This window comes from Ochotona curzoniae, unplaced genomic scaffold (assembly GCF_017591425.1).
Source record: "Ochotona curzoniae isolate NIBS_2020 unplaced genomic scaffold, NIBS_Ocur_1.0 contig_605, whole genome shotgun sequence".
Lineage (NCBI taxonomy): Eukaryota > Metazoa > Chordata > Mammalia > Lagomorpha > Ochotonidae > Ochotona > Ochotona curzoniae.
In genome coordinates, this window is record NW_024466491.1 from 3,745,855 (window position 1) to 3,773,589 (window position 27,735).

Consider the following 27,735-nt stretch of genomic DNA (forward strand, 5'->3'; position numbering starts at 1 on the left):
CTAGTCCAGTCGAGCCATGGTGGGATTGGATTGCCCGGGCGAGGATGGGGTGTTGGAGGAAGGGCACGGTCTACCCTTCAACCAGTCCCTGCCATGAGCTGGCCACCCTAGCGGCCTCCAATCCTTCACCCTCCAATGCCCAGAGCCCAGGTTTGGGGTGGAGGAGCTGGGGAGAGCTAGCTGGCAGGTGCTCCCCACCCTCCTCCTCGCCACTGCAGCTCCTCCTCCTCCACCCCCTCCTCCTCCTGGGGCGACAGTTAAGAGGAAGTGGTAGTGCAGGCTGTCGCTCTCAGAGTGAGCGGGCGGGCGGGCAGGCGGTGGAGGCCTCCAGGGTGCGCGGGGCCGGGCCTGGCCTGGCTTGGCAGAGCAGCGGGCCGGGCTGGGGTGGGGGACCATGGAACTATGGCGTCAGTGTACCCACTGGCTGATCCAGTGCCGGGTGCTGCCACCCAACCACCGTGTGACCTGGGAGGGGGCTCAGGTGTGTGAGCTGGCCCAGGCCCTGCGCGATGGCGTCTTGCTCTGCCAGTTGCTCAACAACCTGCTGCCTCATGCCATCAACCTCCGGGATGTCAACCTGCGGCCCCAGATGTCCCAGGTGAGCTTGGAGGCGGGAGGGAGGGGGGCTCAGAAGCGGTCCCCTCCCACCCCGTGATGGCTGGGGCTCCCGGGGTGGGCGGCCAGGCCTTCACCTGGTTCTCATCTGGGCGGAGCGGAATGCTGACGTTACATTGAGGGGTTCCAAACCCCTCCCGATGGGACGAGCTGAGGGGCATATCCTACGTGTGTGAGCATGGGGGGGTGTCCCTGGTAGCCCTAAGTGACCTTGAGATTTGGTCTCCTTGGATGGGATCCCCCTGCAACACACAACCTGACACCCCCAAATTCTGGAGGTGGGGGAGGGGCCGCCACCACCCTCCCCCCCCCACATGTCCTCTCCCGCGGCCTGAGCCTCAGCCCCTTCCTTCCCCTCGTATCTTCCTTCCCTTCAGTTTCCTGCCTGAGCCCCGGGGCACTGTGGGGTGCATGGGGGGCCCAGAATCTCAGAGTCTAGCTCAGGTCCCGGGACTTTGGAGCTTAGAAGTACAGTCTTTCTCTCTCCCCCCCGCCTCTCCTTTTTTCAGCTTCAGGGAGAGGCAAGAACTGACTGTAGCTGCCTCCCCCAGCTTACCACCCCCCACCACCACCACCACTGAGTGCAAGATTTGTATTCAAATCCTGATTTGAATGTGGTTGGGGCGGGCCTGGTACCATGGGCCTAGGAGGAGGCCGAGCCTGTCCTGGGCGTCTCAGGAGATGGGGCCCTCTTGTGAGGGGGACCTCTGGGGACACAACCACCTCCCCACCCCCACTCCCTATCGCAAGAAGGTGGGGGTCTGTCTCCCCCAGCCTCCCCACTATAGGATGATGGCTTGTCCCTGATGAGCTGGGGGACCTGTGATTGAGGCCAGCTGGACGCAGCGGGGCCTCCTTCCTGGCCGGAGGGGTGCCTGTGGCTGGGAGAAGGGGAAGTCGCACACTTGGGGGGGTCTGGCAGGGGGATTTCTCGGGGGCCGGGCTATAGCAGGGAGAAGAGACCCAGGTACTGTCTTCATCTGGTGCCCTGGGGCTCAGCCCTGGCAGGGGGCGGGGTGCGGGGGGTATGGAGAGGAGGGGTGGGTAACCCATCCTGAATTTGCCTTCATTTGCCTGATGGCTTGGCTCCCAGAGCAGGAGGAGGAAGTGGCTGAGGGATCTGTGAGGCCCCAGATGTGGCCCTGAGTGGCAGGGCCTTGTAACGCTGCTGGCGGGAAAGTGGCTAGACTTGAGGGTGAACTTGAGCTCTGCGTGTGGCCGAGCTGAAGCCGGATCACGGCGTGACTCCACAAGGGAGCAGTCATCCTTGGAGGAGAGCTCCGCGTCTCGGTATCAGGCCATGCTAGGAGCTGAGCCGAGGCGTTGTGGTGGTCCTGGACTGGGGCACGCAGAGCACCCCCTCCAACTGTCATGACCTAATCCTGTGCGCTCTCGTCTGGAGCTTCGGGCTGTGGGCATGGCACTGCCTGGCACTGTCTACATGTGTGTGTGGTCTTGAAGAAGCAGAGGACTTTTCTCCTTGTGTCACCTTCGGCTGTGTCGGGCCCCTGGCTGGGTAGGGGTGTTTCCTAACAGGTGGGGGCTCTGTGACTCCCTTCCTCCACCCGTGTCATCTCCCTGTGACATTCCATCGGTGCATGGGGGTGTGGGGGTGTGTATGGGAAGCTGCAGGGTGCTCACGGCAAGCGACCTCCGTGGAAGGGCAAGGGGAGGGGACTCCACAAGGGGGAATGACACATAAACAAGGGTTTTTCTTTACAGAACCTCTTCTGTGCATCCGCCCACCCACCCATCCATCCATCCATCCACACATACACCCACCCATCCATTCACTCATGTACCCATCCATCCATCCACACATCCACGCACCCATCTATCCATCCACCCACCTACCCATCCATCCATCCATCCACCCATCCATTCACTCGTGTACCCATCCATCCATCCATCCACACATCCACACATCCACACACCCAACCCATCCATCCATCCACACATCCACCCACCCATCTATCCATCCACCCACCTACCCATCCATCCATCCACACATCCACCCACCCATCTATCCATCCACCCACCTACCCATCCATCCATCCATCCACCCATCCATTCACTCGTGTACCCATCCATCCATCCATCCACACATCCATCCACACATCCATCCATCCACCCACCTACCCATCCATCCATCCACCCATCCAACCCAGTGCTGCGTGTGCCTGGCCCTGTTCTCGGCTGGGCAGTTATGGTCTTCTGTTGATAACAAGCTTGGGTCACCTGTGGGAAGCCGATGGTGAACAACTGGGGCCATGCCTGCATTGCAGGTGGCGTGGTGCGTGTTGAAGAAACAGCATGAAAGGGGGTTGGGAGTGCTGCGTGGCACTTTTCCCCCTGGTTGTCACTGGTGTGTAACATGGTCCATGTGGGTGGGGTACTGCGTGCTATCTCAGTATGTGTATCATGTTCGAATCAGAGTGAAAGCATCTTCCCTAACACCATGTTTTTGTGTTGAAAACTTTTTAAAAAGATGTACTTATTTTGATTGGAAAGGCAGGTTTACAGAGACGGAGAGACACAGAGAAAGATCCTCCATCCACTGGCTCCCTTCCCAAGCAGCTACAACAGCGGAGTTGTGCCAATCTAAAGCCAGGAAGCTAGCACCTCTTCCGGGTCTCCCAGGCAGGTGCGGAGTCCCAAAGCTTATGTGCTGTTCTCCACTGCTTTCCCAGGCCACAAGCAAGGAGCTGGGTGGGAAGTGGAGCAGCCTGGATTAGAACCAGTGCCCATGTGGGGCCGAGGTGCATGCCTTTAGCCATTAGGCTATTGTGCCGGGCCCAGGATAAGAGAACTTCTAAGCCCTGTCTAACGTAGCAGCTGTTAGTCTCTCACCCTCATCTCCGCCCTCATCCCAGCTCCTGGTAACTGCCACTCCACACGTGTCTTGTATGAAATCAGCTCCTTTCGGATTCCGCATGGGAGTGGGGTGCAAAGGCAGCTCCTGGCTTACTGCGTAACAGCCTCTCCTTCCTTCCGCATGGCACACGTGGCAGGATTGCACCCTCTCCGGAAAGATTGCGTAGTTTGACATCAATTAGGGGGCCTCGCTGACATGGCGACACTGTGGACCTGGGGCAGCAGTGGGCTGAGCAGGTTGTCTGGCCTGTTCATGCAGAGGCCATGGGGTAGGGGCGCAGGTGCCTGCGTGGCGATGCCTGGAGGGAGTGATGGTTGGGGACCTTATGGAGACAGGTTGAGGCCGGGCAAATTCTCCTCGCACATTCCGTGTTGGGGTGCGAGACTGGAGCCAGAAATTGGCTCTGAGGCCAAGTGACAAAGAGTGACTCTTTTTCAAAATTATTAAAAAAAAAAATTTTTTTTTAAGATTTATTTATTTTTTATTGGAAAGGCAGATACACACAGAGAGAACAAGAGAGACAGACAGGAAGATCTTTTGTCCGATGACTCACTCCGCAAGTGGCCGTGACAGCTGGAGCTGAGCTGATCTGAAGCCAGGAGCCAGGAGCTTCTTGGTCCTAAGGCTTTGGGCCGTCCTCCACTGCTTTCCCAGGCCACAAGCAGGGAGCTGGATGGGAAGTGGGGCAGCTGAGACATGAAACAGTGCCCTTATGGGATCCCAGTGCGTGCTAGGTGAGGAGTTTAGTCCCTAGGTGTTGTGGGCTAAGGAGTTGACTAGCACTCGTTAAGCCGAACGGAGTGGGCTTGGGGCTAGAAGCACCTGGTCTCAGCTGTATCCAATATGCGCTAATGAGGGTGTGGGAGAAAGAGTAAACAAGACCTCCAGGTCTCCCACGTGGGTGCAGGGTCCAAAGGCTTTGGGCCGTCCTCTGCTGCTGTCCCAGGCCACAGGCAGGGAGCTGGATGGGAAGTGGAGCTGCTGGGATTAGAACCGGTGTCCATATGGGATCCTGGCAAGTTCAAGGAAAGGACTTTAGCCACTGGGCCACTGCACCAGGCCCAGTGACTCTTCTTTCAAAACACTTCTCTCTGTGTAGCAAGCTAAGCCTCCACCTGTGGCACCAGCATCCCATAGGGGCACTGGTTCGAGTCTTGGTTGTTCCACTTCCCATCCAGCTCCTTGTTTGTGGTCTGGAAAGCAATTGAGGATGGCCCAACTCCTAGAGTCACTACACTTACGTGGAGAAAGTTCCTGGTTTCGAACCAGTTCAGCTCTGGCCATTTGGGGAGTGAACCAGGGGCTGGAAGTTCTCTCTCTCTTTCTCCCTGTAACTCTGTCATTTCAAATAAAAGTAAATAAATCTTCAAGAAAACACCTTTCTTGTAGGATGTGTTAGATCCACGTAGCATTTCCACGAACTGCAGTGTGTGATGCCTTGGTGGGGGATGGGCTGTGGCTGGCTCGAGCAGCTCTCGCTTCAGACGCATGGCTGTCTGCCTGATTGTCACACCAGCGACCCTGTGACCCTCTGGGTCAGCTTTTTACAGGAGCCGGAGAGGCAGAGAGAGAGAGGATGGGGTGGAAGCTCCCTACTCATGTTTCACACCCCAGGCAGGTGCATTCCTGGAGTCTGGACCGGGCAGGAGGAAGTTGGGAGCTTGGGGTTCTAGGTGGGTCTTCCACATGGGTGGCAGGGACCCAAGGCACCTGCTGCTACCCAGCAGCCCAGGGTGGGTGTGAACAGGGGACTGGAGTCCGGAGTGGGAGCCAGGACTCCAACGGATATATCAACCTTTTTAAAAAACTGTGTGGCTGAATGGGGTGGCCACCCCTCGCCTCGCTGCTGATGAATACTTGGCAAGTGTTGAAAGTCAGTAATAAAACATCCACTCCAGTCAACAGCCTGTCACTGTATCTTCCGTGTCAACACACACACACATCACCACACACACACATCACGATACAAGGTGACACATGTATCAATTCATCTACCTTGAAAAGCAGAGTTAGGAGAGGAGAGACAGAAAGATCTTTCATCCACTGCTTCCCTCTGCAGGTGACTGTCACAGCCAGGACTTGGCAAGGCCGAGGAGCCAGGAGCTCCATCCAGGTCTCCCACGTGGACACAAGGAGCAGGGAGCTGCAGGGGAAGTGGAGCAGATGGGGTGCAAACGGTTGCTTCTATGGGATGCCAGCACTGCAAGCAGTGGCTTCACCGGCTGCACCATAATGTGGGGCCACCAAAGAGTGAATTCTCTTAAAGTCCTGTTGGGATGGGTCCATGGGCTGTGATCCGAGAAGATCCGAGAAGCTAGGAAAGTCCCGAGGAAGTATGATAGTTTCTGTTACTGCACACGTGGAGCCGGCGTTGGGAGCCAGGCCTCTGTGTGAGTGACAGGCACTGCCCTGCAGTTCCGTCCACACTGATCTCATGGGGCTGGCCAGCAGGGAGCGAGGGGCCTGGCTGGCTCCAACCCGGCTGCCTGCCTCCTGCTGGGAGCTTGGGCAAGTGGAATGTGCTTTCGAGCTATTTAGATCTGCTTTAGATCTGTCTTCTTTGCCCTTTGTTTTTTTTTTTTTAGTTGTTGTTTGTTTTTGTTTTGTTTCTACTCCTTTCAGGATTACTGACTTTTTTGTTGCCGGTGGATTATTTTCTTTCTTGACACAAGTCGATATGGTCAGCTGGCTTCTGGTTCAGGTCAGGTACTTAGGAATTTTGTGAACCCGAGCCCGTGTGAGTCTTGATGGTAACGTGGGCAAACGTAGGGGCTGACGCTTCAGTGTTGGGTGGGTTGCTATCCCCACCTCCTGGTTCCCAGACTCCTCGGAGCTTAAACTGCAAAACCACATGTTGGTGGTGTTAAGGTTTAAGGCTTGTTTCCTTCAAAGGCAAGTGAGAGAGCAAGAGAGCGAGAGATGGTGATCTCCCATCTGCTGGTTCACTTCTAAACGGCCACACAGCTGGGATTGGGCCAAGCTGAAGCTGGTCTCCCACGCGGGTGCAGGGTCCCAAGGCTTTGGGCCGTCCTCCACTGCTTTCCCAGGCCACAAGCAGGGAGCTGGATGGGAAGTGGGGCAGGCAGAATTAGAACTGGTGCCCATGTGGGATCCTGGCGCATTCAAGGAGAGGACTTCAACAGCTAAGCCACCACGCCAGGCCTGAGAAATCTTTAAAAATGATAGGTGTGAGCTCAAATGACTGAGACATTGATGGTAGAATGACTTCAGGTCTGGCTGGATCCAGGAGAATATCTGGCTGTATTTTCTGCCGGGTGCTTTTCCCCACATGCTCATGTGGAGCAGACATGGGGACCTTGCCGCTCCCACTGAACACCCCAACAACTCCGAGTTCTATAGGGAATGGGAGGCTTGGTTTGTCTTGCCCCTCAGGCTAAGATCCTCCATTGGACCTGATCATCTCAGGGTCGGGTGCTTACCCATCCATTCCTGAGCCTGGCAGGGTTGTATGCACGCCCATTCCTTGAGTTGGAGCAGGTGTATGACCCTAAAGATGGCAAGTGGGTGAAAAATGGAGGGACGGTCACCAGCAAGGGGGTAATATGGGATGTGTACGTTGCCATCGGATACTAAATGTAGGCTGGAGGGTTTCAACCTCTTACCTACTTTTAGGATGTAGCTTTTGGGGCCTGGCACAATGGCTCAATAGGCTAATCCTTCCCTTGCATGCTTTGCGATTCCATAGGGGCACTGGTTCGTGTCCTAGCTGCTCCACTTCCCATCCAGCTCCCTGCTTGTGGTCTGGGAAAGCAGTGGAGGATGACCCAAAGTCTTGGGACCCTGCACCCATGGGGGGAGACCGAGAGGAGGCTCCTGGCTCCTGGCTTTGAATCGCAGGAGCCCAAGCACTTTCGCCATCTTCCACTGCCTTCCCAGGTGTCTTAGCAGGGAGCTGGATGGGAAGTGGAGCAGCCGGGACTTGAACCACAGCTGGTCCCAGTCCTCTTGATGTTGGGGGTAAATCTTTCACCATTCTGGGAGTCACCCTGTGTTGTGTGGAGTACTGAGCAGCCTCCCCAGCCTCAACTGGGGTATCTGACGCCTGCAGTGTCTCCTCCGGGAGCCGAGACCACCACATGTCCGCAGACATGGTCAGAGACCCCTAGGAGAGTGCACAGGGTGGGTGAGCTTCCTGCCACGGAGTGGAGACCAACAATAGTGTCCTGTTAGTGAACAGGACTGGGGATGGGATGGGCAAAGGGGAGGTAAAAAATGACTCTGAGTATGTCAGTTCCCTTATTTTATGATCATCAGCGACATCTATGATGCTGACTGTGTGGGAGGGACCTGTGACACGGGACAGGCCTGTCGATGAGCACATGCACAAGCTAAGGTGGCTGTGTGTCTGCTTTCCACGGCTGCCCCAAACAAGCTCTGCAAACTGGGGTGCCTTCAGGCCACAGCTGCTGCCCCCGCCACGGGGCTGGAGGACCGAGGGTCATGATACAGCAGTTGGCAGTGCAGGTTCTCCTAGGGGTCAGGGCGGCCTGATAGCTGAGCTGGCAGGTGAGTGAAGGTGGGGCGGGCCAGGCGGGGTTTGGGGGTGGGACTTGAGAGATTTTAGTGGGGGCCGTGGGCAGGCTGGAGCTGGGAGGTGGTTCTTGCTCAGGGCCTGGCGGGATGTGTTTTCAGAGGGGGACATTTGGCTATGCTGTGGGGACAGGTTTTGGCTGCGGCTCCAGAGGGGGAGGGATGGAGTCCCCACTGCCTTGCCTGCGTTCTGAGAGCCCTCCACACAATGTTGGGGGTTTAGGCATCAGATGTGTGGGGCTCTGGGATCTTGGACACGTGCCTCTTCTTATTTCAAGTGAGGAGGGAAGGGGTAGCCTCTTGCCTTATAGAGTAGCCAGGAGAATGGACAGTGAAGCCATAGCCATAGGCTGCTGGTCTTGTGCCTCACGTTGGAGTGCCCGGTGGAGACACCTAACGTGGGCACCTGACTCTAGCTTCCTGCTGATGGGGACCCTGGGAGGCAGCTGTGTGATGGCCCCAGCACTGGGGGTCCCTGCTACCCTGGTGGGGAGGCTAGAATTGAGTTACTGGCTCCTGGGGCTTCTGCCCTGGCACTTGTGGGCTGTGTGTGTGTGTGTGTGTGTGTGTGTGTGTGTGTGTGTGTGTGTTTACAGGAGCACTCTCTGCTTTACAAGTCAAAAGTTTGACAACAAAGTAATCTGAGCCAGGCCCATTGTGACAGCCCAGCAGTTAAAGTCCTCACCTTGAATGACCGGGATCCCATATGGGCGCTGGTTCTAATCCCGGCTGCTCCACTTCCCATCCAGCTCCCTGCTTGTGGCCTGAGAAAGCAGTGGCGGACAGCCCAAAGCCTTGGGACTCTGCACTCACGTGGAAGACCCGAAAGAGGCTCCTGGCTCCTGACTTCAGATCAGCTCAGCTCAGCTCCAGGGCCACTTGGGGAGTGAATCATCGGACAGAAAATCTTCCTCTCTGTCTCTCCTTCAAGAAAAACAAATCTTTTTTTTTTTTTTAAGTAATATAAGCTGTAAAGCTGGCAAGTGCTTCAAGTGTTCCTGGGAAGTAGAAAAAACATATGCAACCTGGGCCCGGCGCGGTGGCGCAGTGGTTAAGGTCCTCGCCTTGCACGCCCGGGATCCCATATGGGCACTGGTTCTAATCCCGGCAGCCCCACTTCCCATCCAGCTCCCTGCCTGTGGCCTGGGAAAGCAGTGGAGGACGGCCCAAAGCCTTGGGACCCTGCACCCGCGTGGGAGACCCGGAAGAGGCTCCTGGCTTCGGATCGGCATAGCATTGACCGTTGCGGCTCACTTGGGGAGTGAATCATGGGACGGAAGATCTTCCTCTCTGTCTCTCCTCTCTGTATATCCGCCTTTCCAATAAAAAAAAATAATAAAAATAAATTTAAAAAATGCAACCTATAAGTGCAACAACCCAGAAAGTCTGAGAGAGCAGTCCGAAGGACCAGGCACACACACACACACACACACACACACACACACACACACACACACACACAGGCAGGGGTCATTCTGAATGTGTTAACACTTGCTGACTCCTCTCAAAAGAGTTCTCAAAAAGCCAGGGCTGCGTTTGCCCTGTATTCTGAGTCACCAAGGCCAGCTAGACTTGGGTGGAGGGGAATCCATCTTCAGGCTACCCAGGAGTAAGGGGCTTGTGACACACTCCGTGGCTATCCCAGGCAAGTGTCCTCTGCCAACCATTGTTCTCGCTCACAGATGCGAGAAAGAAACCAAGTTTTAAAGTCAGCTGCCTGAAGTTACCTAATGAACAAGTAGCAAGGCTTGGGCCTAGGAGGCCTTCGTGGCTTTAACTACAAACACACACAGGGCAGGTGAGAGATCATTTACCTGCCGCTTCACTCCCCAAATGACCTCAGTGGCCAAAGCTGGGATGGCCTGAGGCCAGGAGCCTCTTCCGGGTCTCCCACGGGCAGGTGCAGGGTCCCAAGGCTGTGGGCCGTCCTCCACTGCTTACCCAGGCCACAAGCAGGGAGCTGGATGGGAAGTGGAACAGCCAGCCGGGACTTGAACTGCTGACAATATGGAACGCCAGCACTGCAGGTGGTGGCTCTATCCACTGTGCCACTGCGCTGGCCCCCTAAAGTACCTTACCATAAATTCCTGCTTGCCTGTACCTGGACATGACTTCTCGGGTGGTGCACGCAGACCCTTCAAGGTGTTTCATGACCGAGGTCGTCTTTGGGGTTCTCCCGCTCAGGGTTCATCCGGGAAAGCGGGAGTCATTATTGGTGTTTCAGGCAGAGAGAACTGAACTCTGGGTTTGTCTAACAGCGAAGGGAACGAGGGCCATGGGTCACACCTGTCCCCCCAGAGCTGTTCCAGGAGACACATTTGCTGCCAGGAGGAAGTTGCACCCAGCTTTCCGGTCTCCTTCCTCCTGCCGGGGCCTCCCATTGGCTGACTCTGACGAGGAAGCCAGAGTGCAAAGGAGGCTGGGTAATTTAGTTCCTTTTTTAAAACAGACGGAAATAAAGCAAATACAGGCAGGTAGGTTACGAACTGGAAAATGGGCTTTTTCTTAAGAGAGTTGAGGTTCCTGAATTTTGCTACATGAACTTGTCTTTTATGCATGTTTTTTTAAAAAAATTATTAACTTGAGAGGCTGAGAGAGACATGGAGAGAGAGAGGGAGGGAGAGAGAGAGAGAATTCCTAGAGAAGGTTGCCATCCATTCTTTATCCCCTAAATGTCTGGAATGGTTGGGACTTGGCCCAAGCTGAAGCCAGGAGCCAAGAGCTCCATCGCGGCTCACCTACATGGGTATCAGGGACCCAAGGACCTGAGCCATCACCTTCTGCCTCCTAGGGTCCCCACAGGCAGGAAGCTGGAGTAGGGCGCCAGATCTGCCAGTGAACTCCGGGCACCTCGATTTGGGATGGAGGCATCCTAAGATAAGACGGTGTCCGTACTGCTAGGCCAAACACCTGCCTCCAAATTAAACATAGGACATGAGAAGGCATGTGCAACAGTTCATGAGCTTGGGCTGCGTGGGTGGCACCAAGTGGTGGGTTCCTCTTCTCATCCTTTATTTAGTTTCTTGTATTGGAAAGGCTGATTGACAGAAAAAGAGACAGCTGCAATGGCTGGAGCTGAGATGATCTGAAGCCAGGAGCTTCTTCTGGGTCTCCCACGCGGGTGCAGGGTTCCAAGGCTTTGGGCTGTTGTCTGCTGCTTTCCCAGGCCAGGAACAGGGTGCTGGATGGGAAATGAAGCATCCAGGACTCAAACAGGTGCCCCTATGGGATGCCGGCACTTTCAGGGAGAGGATTAGCCAGTTGGGCCTTTGGGCAAAACCCAAGCTTACCTATTTTATTCCCTTTCCCCACTGCCCCAGGCGTCTTTCTAGGCACCACTGGCACATGCTCTCTGCACAGGGCGGGGCACAGCTTGGGCACCCTGTGAGGGAAGCCTGAACCCAAGGAGGGCCCCGCCCCTTCCCTTCCTCCCTCCTCGAGGGGCTGAAGGTGGAGTCCCCAGCCCTGGCAGGCCACAGCAGGCGTTTCCTGTTTCCGGCAGGCTCCCTGTGGCTGGTGGGGGTGGGGTGCAGATGGCAGCTTTAGGGCTGGGCTGGCACGGCGAGGAGAAGGGTCTGGGGTTCTTGGTCTGCTGTCCCCAGCAGGTGCCCCCAGCCTCCAGCAGGCGGACCTTTCCGGCTCTGTCTGGGATGTGTGATGCTGGCGGGGCTGGGAGGAGGAACTCGCTGGCAAAAGAGGCGGAACAAGCCTGGTGCTGCTGAGGTGACTCCAGGTCATGTGGCTGATTTGCATACGGCTGGACCTCAACCCCAGCCCAGTCAGCAACTTTGGAGTAGGGGAAGGGGTCTTGTCCCCGTGGGACCCTGGGGCAAGAAGACTTGCCACCACTCAGGTGCTTCTGGTGATGGTGGCTCTGTGATGGAGCTGAGCCTCCTTTCTTTAACGAACTTTGCGGGAGTGGAGGGGTGATGACTCACTTGTCCCCTCCTGTCCGATCCCCTCGCCCCTTGGAGGCATCACATGACTGGGGGGGGGGTGCAGGAAGCAGGCTCAGAGTCAGCTGATCTCCACGAGGTCAAGTCAGGACTTCCTGGTGCTGGGTTCTTGGCGCCCCATCGCTTCTGCAGAGGCTGCTGCTGGGTGCTGGTGGTTTCTGTGGTTGGGTCACGTGCAGGTGCCTGCCCGCCCCCTGGACCCACCTGTAAAGAGGGGGCCAGGCTGACTGAGTCCTCCCTGGGGGCTCCTAGCAGGGACCTCCCTGACTGCCCGTGGGTGGCCCTGGACAGATGGTGCCCAACCAAGGGGCAATGTTTCTTGAATGGCTTCGTGTGTGTGTGTCTTACACGCCACGGCCCCCAGGAAGTTTCTGGAAGGAGACACGAAAATGTCATTGTGGGGCGCAAACATCTGACATCAGTACCTGTGAGGGGGCCTCAAAAAGTCGATGGGGACACGAAAACTAGAACACACGGATTAAGAAGGTTTTCCACCAACTTTTTTTTTCTTTTTAAAAATATCTATTGTTTCAAAGAGATTTAACATAAAGCAAATATGAAGTAGGCATTGTGTAGACAAAGGGGTCAGGTTGCTTGTGGATGTGGCAAATGTGGGGGGAAAAAAAAGCCACAACCTGGAGACACACGTGGGTGCTGTTGGCTTCTTGTAGCCAACCAATCACACGTGAAAAAATAAGCGACCCAGCAGAGCACCCGTGTGGGAGTTAAGACTTCAGCATGGTGTGTGCACATGTGTGCGCATGGCTGTCCGGCAAAGCCCGCCGCGTTGGGTAGGAGGGGTTCGGCATCCCCGGGTTGTCAGAGCTGTCCAGATGGGGCTGATGAGACTTGGACTCGGTGGCCGTGTTAGGATTTTTCCCATGTTGTCTGGGATGTAAAGGGGTCGGGGGCAGGAGGAGACTGAGCCTGTGGCAGTTGCTTCTGTAGCTGGCGCTGACTTACACGCCCCATCCCGCGCTCTCTCCATCCTCTCCCCACACCCCGCAGTTCCTGTGTCTTAAGAATATCCGCACCTTCCTCTCCACCTGCTGCGACAAGTTCGGCCTCAAGCGGAGCGACCTCTTTGAGGCCTTCGACCTGTTCGACGTGCAGGATTTCGGAAAGGTGAGCTGCGCTCCCGGAATGCAATGGTTGAAGGAAAACAGAGGCTGCAGTTAGGCCACGCTGAAACCAGGAGCCAAGAGCTTCTTCCGGGTCTCCCACGCGGGTGCAGGGTCCCAAGGCTTTGGGCCATCCTCCACTGCTTTCCCAGGCCACAGGCAGGGAGCTGGATGGGAAGTGGAGCAGCCGGGACTCGAACAGGTGCTCCTATGAGTTGCCAGCATTGCAAGTGGGGGATTAACCCAGATGCCATGGCGTCAACGTCCACCCTGGGCTAGCCCAGAACTGTCAGAGGTTGTGCAGAGGAGAGCTAGACCAAGTGTGGAGAGCCCTGGGAGTCCAGCCTGCAGGTCTAGCGCCAGGAGCTGTGTGTGTGTGGGGGGAAGGAGGGAGGGAGGCCAGAGGCTTGTTGAGCAGCCAGGCCCTTGTCACCTCCTGGCAGGTCATCTACACTCTATCTGCTTTGTCCTGGACCGAAATCGCCCAGAACAAGGGGATCATGTGAGTGCCCACCCAGCCGGGACCTTGGGACTCGGGGCTTCTCCGTGTCCCACCCTGTCCAGCCCCACCACTTGTCTGCCCAGCCTCACATTTCCCGGGGTGTCTTCCCACCCCACTTCCACCCCCTCCCACAGGCCCTTCCCCATCGATGAGGACAGTGTGGGTGACGAGGACATTTACAGCGGCCTGTCGGACCAGATCGAGTGAGTGTGTGGGGGGGTGCGTGGCGGGGCTGATGCGCTCCGGCTTGGGGGAGGTGGAGGTGGGGGGCCCCTGAGCTGCCCTCCTCCTGCTGACCGCGCACCCCGCAGCGACACGGTGGAGGAGGACGAGGACCTGTACGACTGTGTGGAGAATGAGGAGGCCGAAGGAGATGAAATCTACGAGGACCTCATGCGAACCGATCCGCTGCCCACGCCGGTGCGTGCTGGCCGGCCGGGTGGACAGGGCAGGCTCAGGCTTGAGGGAGGTAGGTGGGTGGCAAACAGCTGGACAGCAGCTTCAGGCCCCCTCACCGCCGGCCTCTCCTGCCTGCCCCCTGCAGCCCAAGATGACGGAATATGACAAGCGCTGCTGCTGCCTGCGGGAGATCCAGCAGACGGAGGAGAAGTACACCGACACGCTGGCCTCCATCCAGCAGGTGGCTGCAGGGGCGGGGCCGGGCGCAGGGCTGTGGCGGGCAGAGGGGCGTGGTTAGGTGCAGGAGTGAAGCGTGGCTGGGTACAAGGGTGGGGCTGGGTGCAGGGGTCAGGTTACTCATGGTACAGCTGAGTACAGGACCGGGGCGGGCGTAGGGGCGTGGTAAGGCACAGGGGCGAGGATGGGGTCTGGGGTGGGGCTGGGTGCAGGGGAGCGGCCTGGTGCAGAGGTGGGCAGGACACCACCGGGGAGGGACTTGTTGTAGGGGCATGGTCAGTCTCAGGGGTGTGGTCTGGCACGGGGGCAGGGCCGGGCACAGGTGTGTGGCTGGGCATAGGGGCGAGGCCAGACATAGGGGCCTGGCCTGGCACAGGGGGTGAGATTGGTTACAGGATGGGGTTGGGCACAGGGGCATGGTCAGTCTCAGAGGCGTGGCCGGGCCGAGGGGCTGGACTGACACAGGGATGGGTCTGGGCATAGCGGCCGAGCAGGCAGGTGCCCGGGCCTGTGTGCCCACTCTGGGGCTGCCCGAGGCCCTGTCCCCTGGCTTCTTTGCTTCCTGTTTGTCTCTGGGTTTCTCTTGCCTTCCGCTTGGGATCTTTTTCTGACTCTTGTCACTGAATCCCTCTTGTTTCTCTCTGTCCCTCTGTCCCTCTTTAATCAGTTCTCTGGCTTTTCCTGTATTCTCATCTCTGCCTGCCACTCTCTCTCTCTCTCTCTCTCTCTCTCACTCCTACTTTTCGGTGCCCCACCACCAAATATTTGCAACAGCCAGGAGCCTGTAGCTCAACTTATCTCACATTTGGGTGCAGCAGCCCAGGCACCGTGGGACCATCTCCCACTGCCTTCCCAGGCACATCCGCAGGGAGCTGGATGGAAAATGGAATATCCAGTGCGAGTGCTGGCGTTGTAGGTGCCAGCTCTCTGATGTTCTAGTTGCACCTCTTAGTGGTCACCCCTCCCTTCTCCATCCTCTCCCCAACCCCTGCCCTTGGAAAGCACAGTCAGCCCACTGTTTGTGCTGGACATCGCCCAGGCATGGGACCACACAGGGTGTGGCCTCGGGCTTCTCTGGTCACTGACGGTTTCAGAATTCATCCATGTGATTGTAACGAGCGGCAGGGCCGAGTAATATTCCATCCTGTGGATTTGTATCTTCCATCTGCTGGCAACATTTATGTGCAAGTTTATTCTGAATGTGTTTGAAGCACAGATGACAGATGGAGGATTCTTTTCCACCTGCTGCTTTATTCCTCCAAATGGCCACAACAGCTGGAGCTGAGCCAGACCTGCAGCAGGGGCCTGGAGCTCCATCTGGGTCTCCCACGTGGGTGCAGGAGCCCAGCACCTGGGCCATCCTCCGCTGCTTTCCCAGGCCACAAGCAGGGAGCTGGATGGGAAGTGGGACAGCCGGGACTCTCATCAGGGCTCCAACGTGGGGGCTGGTGGCAACCCTGGTGGCTGCTTCACCTGCCGTGCCACAACTCGCATGCAAGCCGGTGCCTGGGCTCCATCTCTTTTTGCCTTCCTGTCCCTCCCAGCTGAGCTCGCTCTCTCCATCTCTCTCTGTCTCGGTGGGCACCTAGGCTGGAGGCATGGCCTCACCCCTTCTCCTCCCTCTCTCCTGGCCACAGCACTTCCTGAAGCCCCTGCAGAGGTTCCTCAAACCACAGGACATCGAGATCATCTTCATTAACATTGAGGTGAACCGGCCTGGGTCTCTGGTGGAAAGTGGGGTGGAGGGGGGCAGGTTCTGGTCCTGCTGTGCAGGGTTGGGTGGAGGGGGCAGATTCAGATCCCAGCATGCAGGGTTGGGTGGAGGGGGCAGGTTCAGATCCCAGCATGCAGGGTTGGGTGGAGGGGGCAGGTTCAGATCCCAGCATGCAGGGTTGGGTGGAGGGGGCCAGGTTCAGATCCCAGCATGCAGGGTTGGGTGGAGGGGGCAGATTCAGATCCCAGCATGCAGGGTGGGGTGGAGGGGGCAGGTTCAGATCCCAGCATGCAGGGTGGGGTGGAGGGGGGCAGGTTCAGATCCCAGCATGCAGGGTTGGGTGGAGGGGGCAGGTTCAGATCCCAGCATGCAGGGTTGGGTGGAGGGGGCAGGTTCAGATCCCAGCATGCAGGGTTGGGTGGAGGGGGCAGGTTCCGGTCCTAACCTGCATCTCTCCCTACCTCCCTCTGACCCAGGACCTGCTCCGTGTGCACACCCACTTCCTAAAAGAAATGAAAGATGCGCTGGCTTCTCCGGCAGCTTCTAGCTTGTACCAGGTCTTCATTAAATACAAGGAGAGGTGAGGGCCAGCTGGCCGGCCCTGCAGGGTGCAGGTGGGAATGGGCTAGGGACTCCCAGCGCTGCCAGGCAGCCTCGGCGAGTGGCTGAGCCTCCCCTGGTCTTCACCTATGAGGAATGATTGGTTTGGGGAAGCACCTGCTAGGCGGTGGTGGGCTTAAGGGCGGCATCCTTACCCTGTGTTCAGGCACACAGCAGGTGCTCAGTGCATGTTTATGAAGGATGGGAAGAGTACTCTTTGGTTTGACACCACAAGAGGCTGCTCTGAGGCCACCAGAGGGATGGGGAGGTGGAGCCACCCTCGCCTGGCTCACCCGCCCCTCTTCCTGCAGGTTCCTGGTCTATGGCCGTTACTGCAGTCAGGTTGAGTCGGCAAGCAAACACCTGGAGCAGGTGGCCGCGGCCCGGGAGGACGTGCAGATGAAGCTGGAGGTGGGGGCTGGGCCGTGTGGGGGAGAGAGCGAGGGGAAGGGGCAGCTCCCCCACTCCCTTCCAGGCTGGAGATCGCTCTGTCATCTCAGTGGTTCAGCCAAGGGTCAAGGCTATGAGTGTGTGTGTGTGACTGTGTGAGTGTGTGTGTGTGTTGCGTGTAAGTGCGTGGTGTGTGTGTGTGTCCAAGGGTGGAAATGAAGCAGAGTCAGAATAGCCCTGGGTCCTGGTCCCAGCTGACCCCCACACCCTCAGCTCTGGGCTGACCCACCCTCCCATTACCAGACTGAAGTTCTGACACACAGCATGGTACGGGGGGCGGGGATTGTGCAAAGCCAAACACGGACAATGCCCCAAGCCTGGGCCAACCTCTAGCTTCATATTGAGCTGGGGCCAACTTGGAGCTGTGTACCTGGTGCAAGTGGGGCTGGGGACCCTTGGGGCAGCCCAGCAGGGTGCTGGACCTCCATCATCCCCTTGGGCTATAGAGCCACCCCTGGCCCCTCACCTCTGGCACCTTTCCTGACCCGGGGGTGTTGGGTGCAGGTAGGCTGTTGCTCCAGCAGCCTGTGCACCTGCCGTCTGCTGCCTCCCCCAGGAATGCTCTCAGCGAGCCAACAACGGGAGATTTACTCTGCGGGATCTGCTCATGGTACCCATGCAGCGAGTGCTGAAATATCACCTGCTGCTCCAGGTGTGTGTGCGAGGTGGACACGGGCCACGGGGAGTCCCAGGACAGCCGGCTAAGCCAGGCAGGAGCTGGCGGGGCTGCGTAGTGGTGGGGTGGCTAGCCTTGGGCGCGCAGGAGGCGCAGGTGCACCCGCTGACGTCACTTCATGGTTGTCGCAGGAGTTGGTCAAGCACACGCAGGACGCCATGGAGAAGGAGAACCTGCGGCTGGCTCTGGATGCTATGAGGGTGACAGGGCCTGGGGGTTAGAGCGGGGCAGGCGGCATGGAGAGGTGGGGCGTCTGGCTCATCCTACCCTGCCCTGCCCTGCCCCGCAGGACCTGGCGCAGTGCGTGAACGAAGTCAAGCGCGACAACGAGACGCTGCGGCAGATCACCAACTTCCAGCTCTCCATCGAGAACCTGGTGAGGGCGCAGGGCGGGGGTGCAGGGCTGTGGGCTGTCTTCCGCCCCCCGCTGGGGAGGCCGTCTGTGCCCCTGAGCCGTGGCCCCTAGACAGACCCCCTTCCCCGCCTGCCTCCTGCTCAGGACCAGTCCCTGGCACACTACGGCCGGCCCAAGATGGACGGTGAGCTCAAGATCACCTCGGTGGAGAGGCGCTCCAAGATGGACAGGTGGGCGGGGTCCAGATGTGGCTGGGGTGGAGCCTGGGAGGGGACAGGGCCAGGCGGGAGCAGGGATGAGCCAATACGGAACAGGGGAGGTTGGCTGGGCAGAGCCAGGCATCCAGACGGGCAGGTGGGCAGAGTCCACATGGATTTGGGGAGGCACCCGAGTCGGGATGCAAATAGAAATAAAGAGGCCGGTGGATAGGGTCTCTGGAGGCAAGCAGTGTTGGAGCTGCGTGAGGTCAAGGTGGACAGCAGGTGGGCTTGGCTGGGATGTCCAGGGAGAAGAGAGGCAGAGAAGGGCCGGGAAGGTGGAGGGAAGGGAGCAGCGAGGAGGTGGGATGGCCTCGGGCGCTGACCCGCTGCCCCCAGGTACGCCTTCCTGCTAGACAAGGCCCTGCTCATCTGCAAGCGGCGCGGCGACTCCTACGACCTCAAGGACTTCGTGAACCTGCACAGCTTCCAGGTCCGCGACGACTCCTCCGGGGAGAGAGAGAACAAGAAGGTGCGGGATCCGGACACCGGGACTTGTGGGGGAGAGGGTGGGCCCAAGTGGGCTGTGTGCTGGGCTTCTGTGTGGCTGTGCGTGGCTGTGCGTGTATGTGGGTACAAGTGTGCACCTGTGTGCATATCTGGGGAGGGGCGTGTGCACCCGAGAATGAATGAATGACATGCTATGTTGAGCGTGGGCTCCTGTGAAGGGGTGTGTGTGTGAGCTCTGGGTCTGTGGCATGGAGCTGGGTTGGATGTGGGTGGGGTTGCAGGGAGGGGTGTCTCCCCCCACCCCAAGACTGAGCGCCTCCTGCCCACAGTGGAGTCATATGTTCCTACTGATTGAGGACCAAGGGGCCCAGGGTTACGAGCTGTTCTTCAAGACCCGGGAGATGAAGAAGAAGTGGATGGAGCAGTTTGAGATGGCCATGTGAGTGCCCTGCCTCGTGCCGTCCCAGGAAGGAAGGGAGGTGGTGGGGAGCTGGAGCTGCAGGGGTGCCCCATACTCCCTTCTGCCCTGCCCTGGCGCCTGCCATGGGACCTTGCTCGGCTTATCTGGCAAAGGGGTGGGGTGGGCTCAAGGCCTTTTCCATTTCTTCCTCCTGCTCTCTCCATCCACATGATGAAAGCTTGGCCGCTCCCGGGATTAGCACCTGTGCCATTTTACACACACCCGCACCCATGTCCCCTGCCGGCTTCCCCCAGCTTGTCCTCGCTCCCCGAGGAGACCCCGCTCCTAGGAAGCCATCACTTCCCTTGGCTTCTCTCTCTGTCCCTGGCTGCCACGAGTCTGCTCTGTGTGTGTGTGTGTGTGTGTGTGTGCGCACGCGCGTGCCCATAGCCACACAGCCCCAGGACCCACCATAGCCCAGTGGCAAACGCAGCCCTCACGCCTACCTGTGGTTGTGTGAGCGGATGTGAGCTAGCCATGAGGAGCCTCGACACCCCGGCTTTTTCCCCCCCTCAACCCCACAGTTCCAACATCTACCCCGAGAACGCCACAGCCAATGGGCATGACTTCCAGATGTTCTCCTTTGAGGAGACCACTTCCTGCAAGGCTTGCCAGATGCTCCTGAGGTTGGCGGTGGCGGTGGCTGGGCCTGGGTCCTCACTTCCTGCTCTCTTCCTCCTCCACCCACTGAGGGACCCTGGGCTGGCCCCCTGCCTGGGAGCTGGGGGTTGGAGGGGGCACTGCTCAGCTTTACTTGTGACTCTGTGACCTCCCACTCCGGCCGGCCGAATGGTGGCCATGCCCACGGATCAAAACCCTTCTCCCTGCACGCCCTAGGGGCACCTTCTATCAGGGCTACCGCTGCCATCGATGCCGGGCCCCTGCACACAAGGAGTGCCTGGGAAGAGTACCTCCCTGTGGCCGCCACGGACAAGGTACCTGCCCCCCGCCCAGGGTGGTGTGGGGGTTGGAAGGGAGGGAGTGGTGGGCTTGGACCACGCAGGGACTTCTCGTCCTAACGGGGTCCTGGTTGTTTCCCTAGATTTTACTGGAACCCTGAAGAAGGTGAGAAGGGGGGAGGCCTCTGGAGGCTCCGGGGGGGGGGGTGTGCACAAAGCTGGGGCTGTTGCTGCAGGGCGGTGGGGAGTGGGGATCCCCAGGCAGGGGTGCGAGGAGGTGGCTCGGTGACAGTGCTGATGTGTCACGCCAGGACAAGCTACACCGCAGGGCACAGGAGAAGAAAAGGAGCGAGCTGGGTGAGTCCGCAGGCCACCGGCTGACCACAGCAGAGGCCGCCCCGTTGTCCCTTCCCTCCCCCCACAACCAAACCACGATGCTCTGCACCCCCCCCCCCCGTCCCCAGCAGCCCACGGGGAGCCCCCGCCCCCTCATTTGTCCTGACTTTGCTTGGAGGAAGGCAGGGGGTTCACGCTAGCAACAGGCAGCTTCCGCTGGCCACCTGCTAACCCCCCAACCCCTGTGCTTTGGCCCCAGCAGCCTGCAGGGAGCCCCCGTTTGTCCCAGCTCTGCTTGGAGCAAGGCAGGGGTGGGGGGGGTCACTCTACCAACAGGTAGCTTCCGTTGGACACCTGCTGTCCTGGGCATATACACGGTGGGGGGGGGCGTGCAGTGGATGTCCGAAATGGGGTCCGCCCCACCCCACAGCACTTTGAGACTGTCCTTACCACAATGGCCACAGTCTCCACTGTCAGCCTTCCCCACTTTTGCCATGGGACCCCAGTGGGCGAGCCCTTGGCCATCTGCCTGCCCCACCCCGCTCACCCCCATCCTCGCCATCCTCCAGGCCTACCCAAGATGGAAGTCTTCCAGGAGTACTTTGGGCTGCCCCCGCCCCCTGGAGCCTTCGGCCCCTTCCTGCAGCTCAGCTTGGGGGACATCGTGGAACTCACCAAGGCCGAGGCAGAGCAGAGCTGGTGGGAGGTAGGGGCTGCTGGGCCCTGCGGGATGGGCGGGGCCAGGGAGGGGGACCCTGGGTGCAGGTGCACCCCTGGCTCAGGAGGCGGGGCCTGGGAGGTGTGATGTGCTTAGAAGGTTCTAGACTTGACCCGTGTGAGCTGTCTGCCTTTCCTGGAGGTGGTTGCTGCTGGGAAGCTGCTGGGAAACCCAGGCTCTGACAGGCTAGGGGTCTCTGAGTGAGAGGTGGACTCGCACACACATATAGACACACATGCCGACACAGAAAGACATACACAAGGACACAGTCACACACAGTCATGGTCACACAGTCTCACACACATGCACACATAGTCATGGTCACACACACAACCACACACACACTCACACACGCAGACACGCACGTGGATGCCCTGTAACCTCCGTGTGTTTTTGTCCTCTGGGTTTCAGGGCAGGAACACGGCGACCAACGAGGTTGGCTGGTTTCCCTGTAACAGGGTGAAGCCCTACGTGCACGTAAGTGCCTCCATGCCGCCCCGACCCAGCCCCTGACAGCCCGGGGGGGCGTCTCTCCTGCCTGCTGTCGCATGAACCTGGTTCTCAGCTGTGAGGACAAGGCCTGGCTCCCCATGGCCCCCCTGCCCGGGGTCATCGGCCGCCCTTTCTTTACCCCATTTTTCCCTATGTCTTTGATTTGAGGGCTGTACAGAGCAGGTGGGAGGGCAGCCCCACAGTCCTGGGCTCCCGGGAGCATCCCTCCCCCTTGGCGCTTGGGTTGTGTCTGCCATGAATAGCACAGTGCTTGTGGCGTGAATGAATGGGTGATTGCCCTGCGGTCAGTGGCCTATGGCCTCAGCTGGCTTCTCTGTCCCAGGGCCCCCCTCAGGACCTGTCTGTCCATCTCTGGTGAGTAGAACTGCATCCTACATCCTGCCTCTTTAACAAGGGGCTTCTGGTTGTTGAGGGGGAGCAGTCTGGGCACGGAGGGGCCTCTGGATAAACCAGTTACTGATTCTCAGAGGTCAGGGAATGGGCTGCTGTGTCCATCCCAGGGCTGTGCACCTGCTGAGGGCAAGGGAAGATGAAGACGGGCCCTTGGGACTTGGGGGATAGTGGTCATTGTGGAAGGGGAATGGTCACAGTTACAGAGGAATGATGAAGATGGTGATGACAGCAGCAATTCCTCCCCCCGTTTCTGGCTACCCGTTTCACTTGCAGCAGTAAGGAGTGGAGGTTTTCTTGCTAACTTGGGTTCAAATCCCGATTCCCACATTATGCAGCTCTTTGCCCTTGGACCAGTACCTTGGAAAGGAGGCCAAGGCAGTGTGCTGTATCCGGGGGTGTTGAAGGCTCCGTGAGCCTGTGCCGTGCCTGGTCCCGGACCCCGCTCACCATGGGCACGCTCTATAGCATCAGCTGCCGTCGTCACACCCCCCTTGCCCTCTCTAAGCTGGGCATTGCGTCTCCCACATCCTTACATCTCTGGGGTTGGGGTAGTTTTTGTAGGGGGCTGGCAGGTGGGAGAGGCAACCTCCATGTGGCTGTGTGTTTGTGTGTGTGTGTGTGTTTACGAGGGGGCTGTGCCCCGTGCTGGGGCCCTGTGTGACTTGGGCTGGCTCTGCAGGTACGCCGGCCCCATGGAGCGTGCGGGAGCCGAGAGCATCCTCACCAACCGCTCGGATGGGACCTTCCTGGTGCGACAGAGGGTGAAGGACGCAGCCGAGTTCGCCATCAGCATCAAGTAACTCTCCCCTCCTGGACCCCTCCTTGTCTCCCACAGGCGCCTGTGCCTTAGGGTCAAAGGGGGGTGTGTCCCGACCTCAGCTCCCCTGTCACGGGGGTCCCTGCTGGGTCCCCAGTTACCCCTTTCATTCGCCTCCCTTGCTCCCTCTATTTGGAAGGAAGGGTTAGAGAGAGAGAAAGATCTTCCGTCTGTTGGTTCACTCCCTAGAAGGCCAGTACCGGGCTGAGCAGAGACCAGGAACTCGCTCAGGGGCCAGTCCCCGATTCCCCGACACGGGATTGGGGGTCCCGGGTGGCACCCCAACTCTCGCAGACTTGCCACTTCCGCCAGTGGGAGTGTCACGCCTCCCAGCTCACCCAGTGGCTCTTATACCCTATTCCATTGGGATTCCCAGTGTGTGAGCTGTGACACTGAGGCGGATTGCCTTAGGGTCAGCTCTTCCCAGCCTGCAGGAGGGCAGGGCCAAGGGCGTGAATTCCCCGTGACTTTGGGTCAGTGCCTGGGCGGTGATGGTGGGTGGGGTCGTCTTGTCCTCCCTTGGTGCTGGGTGTAGCTTCTGGCCAGGCCTCCCCAGGGGCACCAAGCAGGGGTGCTGTCCCCATGGTGCGCGGCCCCGGGAGCCGCGTACACCTGGTACATGACCTTTAAGCCCTGCAGGCTCATGGGTCGCCACGCTCAGCAAACCCACGTCGGCAGCCCTGGCGCTGGCTCTCTGGTCTTAGTTTTTATCTTCAACTGTTTGGCTTCTGGAAGTTTCCTTTTTTCCCTGTTAGAGCTTATCTCTTGTCTCAGCAGAGTTAGGAATTTTACTGCAGGGGAGTGGTTGTTTTCTCATCTAGGTGGTTCTGTCACCAGAGGTGGAGGTCCCTGGAGTTGTTTTTGTTTTTTAAAGGTTTATTGATTTGTTTGAAAGGCTGAGTTACACACACACAGCAGAGAGAGAGAGAGTCTTTTATCTGCTGATTCACTCCCCAAGTGGCTGCAACAGCCAGGGCTGGGCTAGCAAGAAGCCAGGAGCCAGGAGCCTCACCGGAGTCTCCCACATGGGTTCAGGGACCCAAGAACTTGAGCCATCCTTTGCTGCTTTCTCAGGCATATTAACAGGAAGCTGGATCAGAAACAGAGCAGCTGGGACTTGAACTGGCGGACAGGGTGGATGTGGAAATGGCAGGTGGTGCCACAGTGGCAGCCCCTGTTGTTGCCGACCCCACTGGCAGGAGTGGGTCCCTCCTCCCACAGCCATCACATCCTGTGGCCGTCTGAGCAGGAGGCGGGATCGCTCCCTCCACTTGAGCCTTGCATTCCTGTCCACACTTTCTTCACAAGTCTCGGTTTCCACATGAGAAGTCTCTGAGCAGCACAGCTCCAGGAGGAGTGACCTGGCAGGGTGACTGTGGCCCCTGACCCCAGAGGGGACCTGGCTCACTGCGTCCACGGTGGAAGAGGTGGCCTGGACTCCGTGCTGAGTCCTCTCTCTTCCGCCGGTTCCAGGTGTAACGTCGAGGTGAAGCACATCAAGATTATGACTGCGGAGGGCCTGTACCGCATCACGGAGAAGAAGGCTTTCCGGGGGCTGACGGTAGGAGCCCGGCACCCCGTTTTCCCCAGCTCTGGTCCCCCAGTCCCAGGTGGGACCCCTCGCTGTGGGCTCCGTCTTGGGACCCCTGCTCCCCACACTCAGAGTGGTCCCCATGCCTCCAGGGGGCACAGCAGGCTAACTGCCTTCCAGTCCCTTCAGGAGCTACAACCAGAGTAACAATTAATAATAATAATTAATGAATTAATGATGATACTCTTCCAGCTACGACACAGAATGACAGAACTTCGACCTTGCCAAACACAAGCCTTTAGAACTTGAAAGTGCCAACTTGAGAGAGAAGGGTCGGGAGAGAGAGAGAGAGAGAAATATTTTTCATCTACTGGCTCAGTCCCCACATGGCTGTGGTGGCTGGCGCTGGGGCCCACGCCAACGCCAGGACTTCCCACATGCATGGCAGGGGGCCCAGGCATGCTTGGCCACCTCCCGTGGCGCACGCCAGCAGGGAGCAGCACTGAGTTGGAACCCACGTGTTCCGATGGGGGCACGTGGCCATCCCCAGTGGTGCCCACCTGCCAGTGGACTTTGGTGCTGAGCTCTGACCGAGTGACCGGCCCCCTCGAGGGGAGTCCAGCATGTCTCAGTTCAGTGCCCTGGGATTTTCAACTGTGTCTTAGACATCAGCAACCCACGTCTCAGGAGAATGAGTCTGCCCCAGCTCCCCTAGCAGGAAGGCCCAAGCTTCCTCCCCGCACCCCCGTCCTGGCTCTGCCTCCACGTGGGCCGGCTCCCTGGACTGACCCCCATCATGCTGTCACTCTCCCTGCCAGGAGCTGGTGGAGTTTTACCAGAAGAACTCTCTGAAGGATTGCTTCAAGTCCCTCGACACCACCCTGCAATTCCCCTTCAAGGAGCCCGAGAGGAGAGCCATCAGCAGGCCTCCAGGTAACGGGATGCACCTGGGCTGGGGTCCACTGGGGGAGGAAGAGTCTGGGTCGAGAGCTGTGGGTGTCCCATCCAGCAAGCAGGTGGCACTGCGTCCCAGTTTGGATGAAGGGCTGCCATTCTTGACCCCAGCTCCCAGCTGACACGGATGCCTGGGAGGCAGCAGGCAGGGCCTAAGTGCTCCGGTCCCAGCCTCCCACGCGGGTGCAGGGTCCCAAGGCTCTGGGCCGTCCTCTACTGCCTTCCCAGGCCACAGGCAGGAAGCTGGGTGGGAAGTGGAACAGCTGGGACATGAACCAGTACCCATATGGGATCCCGGCGCTTGTAGGTAGAGGATTAGACAGCTGAGCCATTGTGCCTGACCCTACAAAGTTTTACAATGCGCTTTTCTCCTCTCTCTCTCTCTGGATTCTGGGGGCTCTTTCCCGGACCTGAATCTTCTTGTTCTTTTTGCTTATACAGTGTTGCGAATTTAGGGATGCTTAGGATCTGAGTTTGGGCAATGCCTGGGACAGAGAGATGATACTGGGATAGGAGACCCTTCCCACCGGTCAGGGGACCCTTCATGGGGTCCCTGCTGAATGCATTTCAGCCTCCCTTACCCCACCCCTACTCCTGTCTTCTCCCCACAGCGCCCAACACCAAGTACTTCGGCACAGCCAAAGCCCGCTACGACTTCTGTGCCCGGGACCGGTCGGAGCTGTCCCTCAAGGAGGGTGACATCATTAAAATCCTCAACAAGAAGGGTCAACAGGGCTGGTGGCGTGGCGAGATCTACGGACGGGTGAGGCAGGGGGCGGGGCAGCTGGGTGTCGGGGGGGCAGGGTGTGCAGCCAGCAGGTGCATGGCCCTGAGGTGGGAAGGGCCTGTCTGGTGTGCTGGGGAGCCGCGGGAGGCCACGCAGAGGCCACCCTGACCAGCTATGTCTCTCTCTTCAGATTGGCTGGTTCCCTTCCAACTACGTGGAGGAAGACTACTCAGAGTACTGCTGAGCCCTGGGGTCCTGGCCGGGGGGCGGGGAACTTAAGGCTTCGAAGCCGGAAGGAGCCTGCAGCGGGGCCGGTCCCTGCGGGCAAAGAGACTGAGGTTACAGTGGAGGGCCAGTGTCCAGCTGGCTGGGGTCTTAGCATGATGCCCTGCTGTGGGTAATTTATATCGCATGGATGGCCCCTGGGGTCCCCTCAGGAAGGTGGGGCTCAGGGCTACTGCTTGTAATAAAATGACAGACCCAAGATGCAGTGGTGTTGTTCAGGAGGTGAGACGTCCCTCACGCAGCCACACCTGCCTCCCCGCAGTGAGCACCCCCTCCACCATCACCATGGGACGAGGAGGTGGAAACCCGGGATTTCCAAGAGGCAGGAAAGAACGCCACACTGGAGAGATTGAGGAGAGCAAGTGTACACTTGGTTTGCTTTTCTTATTGAAGAGCGTAATTACTGTTTTGCATCCTCCTACCCCTAATTTTGCTAAATGGTATAAACTTTAAACTATTTACACATGTATTCATTCATCCACGCACCCACCCACCCACCCATCCATCCACCCACCCACCCACCCATCCACCCACCTGCCCACTCATCCACCCACCTGCCCACTCATCCACCCACCCGCCCACCCATCCATCCACCCACCCACCCATCCATCCACCCACCCACCCATCCATCCACCCACCCATCCATCCACCCTCCCATCCATCCATCTCTCTCATCTGTAAGTTCCTTAGATCTTATGCTAATTCCTGGGGATCTGGCCTGGGCGGACAGTCCATCTTCTGTGCTGCTACCACTGGCTGAGTTGTTCTCTGTCCCTGTTACGGCGGGGGGGACACGGCGAGGGTCCTGAGGGATTGAGGCACCGACTGGAGACAGGAATGGTGGAAGTCTCTCTCTCAGAGGCTTCCCTTTATTGCCTTTTCTCTTGACCTTTCACCTACTTCTTGTTTACTCTTTCCCCCACACCCTCATTAGGGTAGATTGGCTACAGCTGGCTACAGCTGAGACCAGGTGCTTCTAGCCCCAAGCCCAGCGCCTGTAGTGCTCGGCTTAAGGAGTGCTAGTCAACTCCTTAGCCCACAACATGTCCCCACCTGACTCCTGGATCCTGGCCATCTTCTGCATCTCTCGAGGCACAGGGAAGGCATCCAGCCATATTCCTTTGCATGCCCCGTGGGACAACAGTGGGACAACAGTGGGACAACAGTGGGACAACAGTAGACCCCTGTATGCCTGGAGTGCCCCCCTACTCTTCTGCTGGGGTAGTTCTCGGTCATGACCTTTCTGCCCTCTTCTGAGTATTCTAGTCGCATGGTAAACTATAGAATTCCCGTCTTTGAGAACTTCCTCTGATTGCCTCTCCGAAAACCGGGTGCTGGGAGCCC

General features: G+C 58.4%; 1 protein-coding gene across 5 annotated transcripts; it reads left to right on the plus strand.

The window, feature by feature from the left end:
* Positions 1 to 299: 299 nt before the first annotated feature.
* On the plus strand, positions 300 to 26,590 carry VAV1 (vav guanine nucleotide exchange factor 1). Of its 5 annotated transcripts, XM_040990745.1 has the most exons (28): positions 300 to 481; positions 530 to 598; positions 13,006 to 13,122; positions 13,562 to 13,620; positions 13,755 to 13,823; positions 13,932 to 14,040; positions 14,165 to 14,260; positions 15,894 to 15,962; positions 16,447 to 16,550; positions 16,882 to 16,981; positions 17,577 to 17,672; positions 17,828 to 17,896; positions 17,986 to 18,072; positions 18,196 to 18,281; positions 18,648 to 18,780; positions 19,088 to 19,197; positions 19,743 to 19,844; positions 20,056 to 20,153; positions 20,261 to 20,283; positions 20,429 to 20,474; positions 21,023 to 21,159; positions 21,583 to 21,648; positions 22,007 to 22,038; positions 22,757 to 22,873; positions 24,368 to 24,455; positions 25,244 to 25,358; positions 25,991 to 26,142; positions 26,297 to 26,590. In XM_040990745.1, the coding sequence occupies exons 1-28, from the start codon at positions 395 to 397 to the stop codon at positions 26,348 to 26,350; spliced, it is 2,490 nt and encodes an 829-aa protein (XP_040846679.1). In that variant the 5' UTR covers positions 300 to 394; the 3' UTR covers positions 26,351 to 26,590. The 5 variants fall into 5 exon arrangements, with proteins under 5 accessions (XP_040846679.1, XP_040846681.1, XP_040846680.1 ...); XM_040990742.1 differs by having other exon boundaries at positions 301 to 598; XM_040990747.1 differs by lacking the exon at positions 22,757 to 22,873 and having other exon boundaries at positions 300 to 598.
* The last annotated feature ends 1,145 nt before the right edge of the window (positions 26,591 to 27,735 follow it).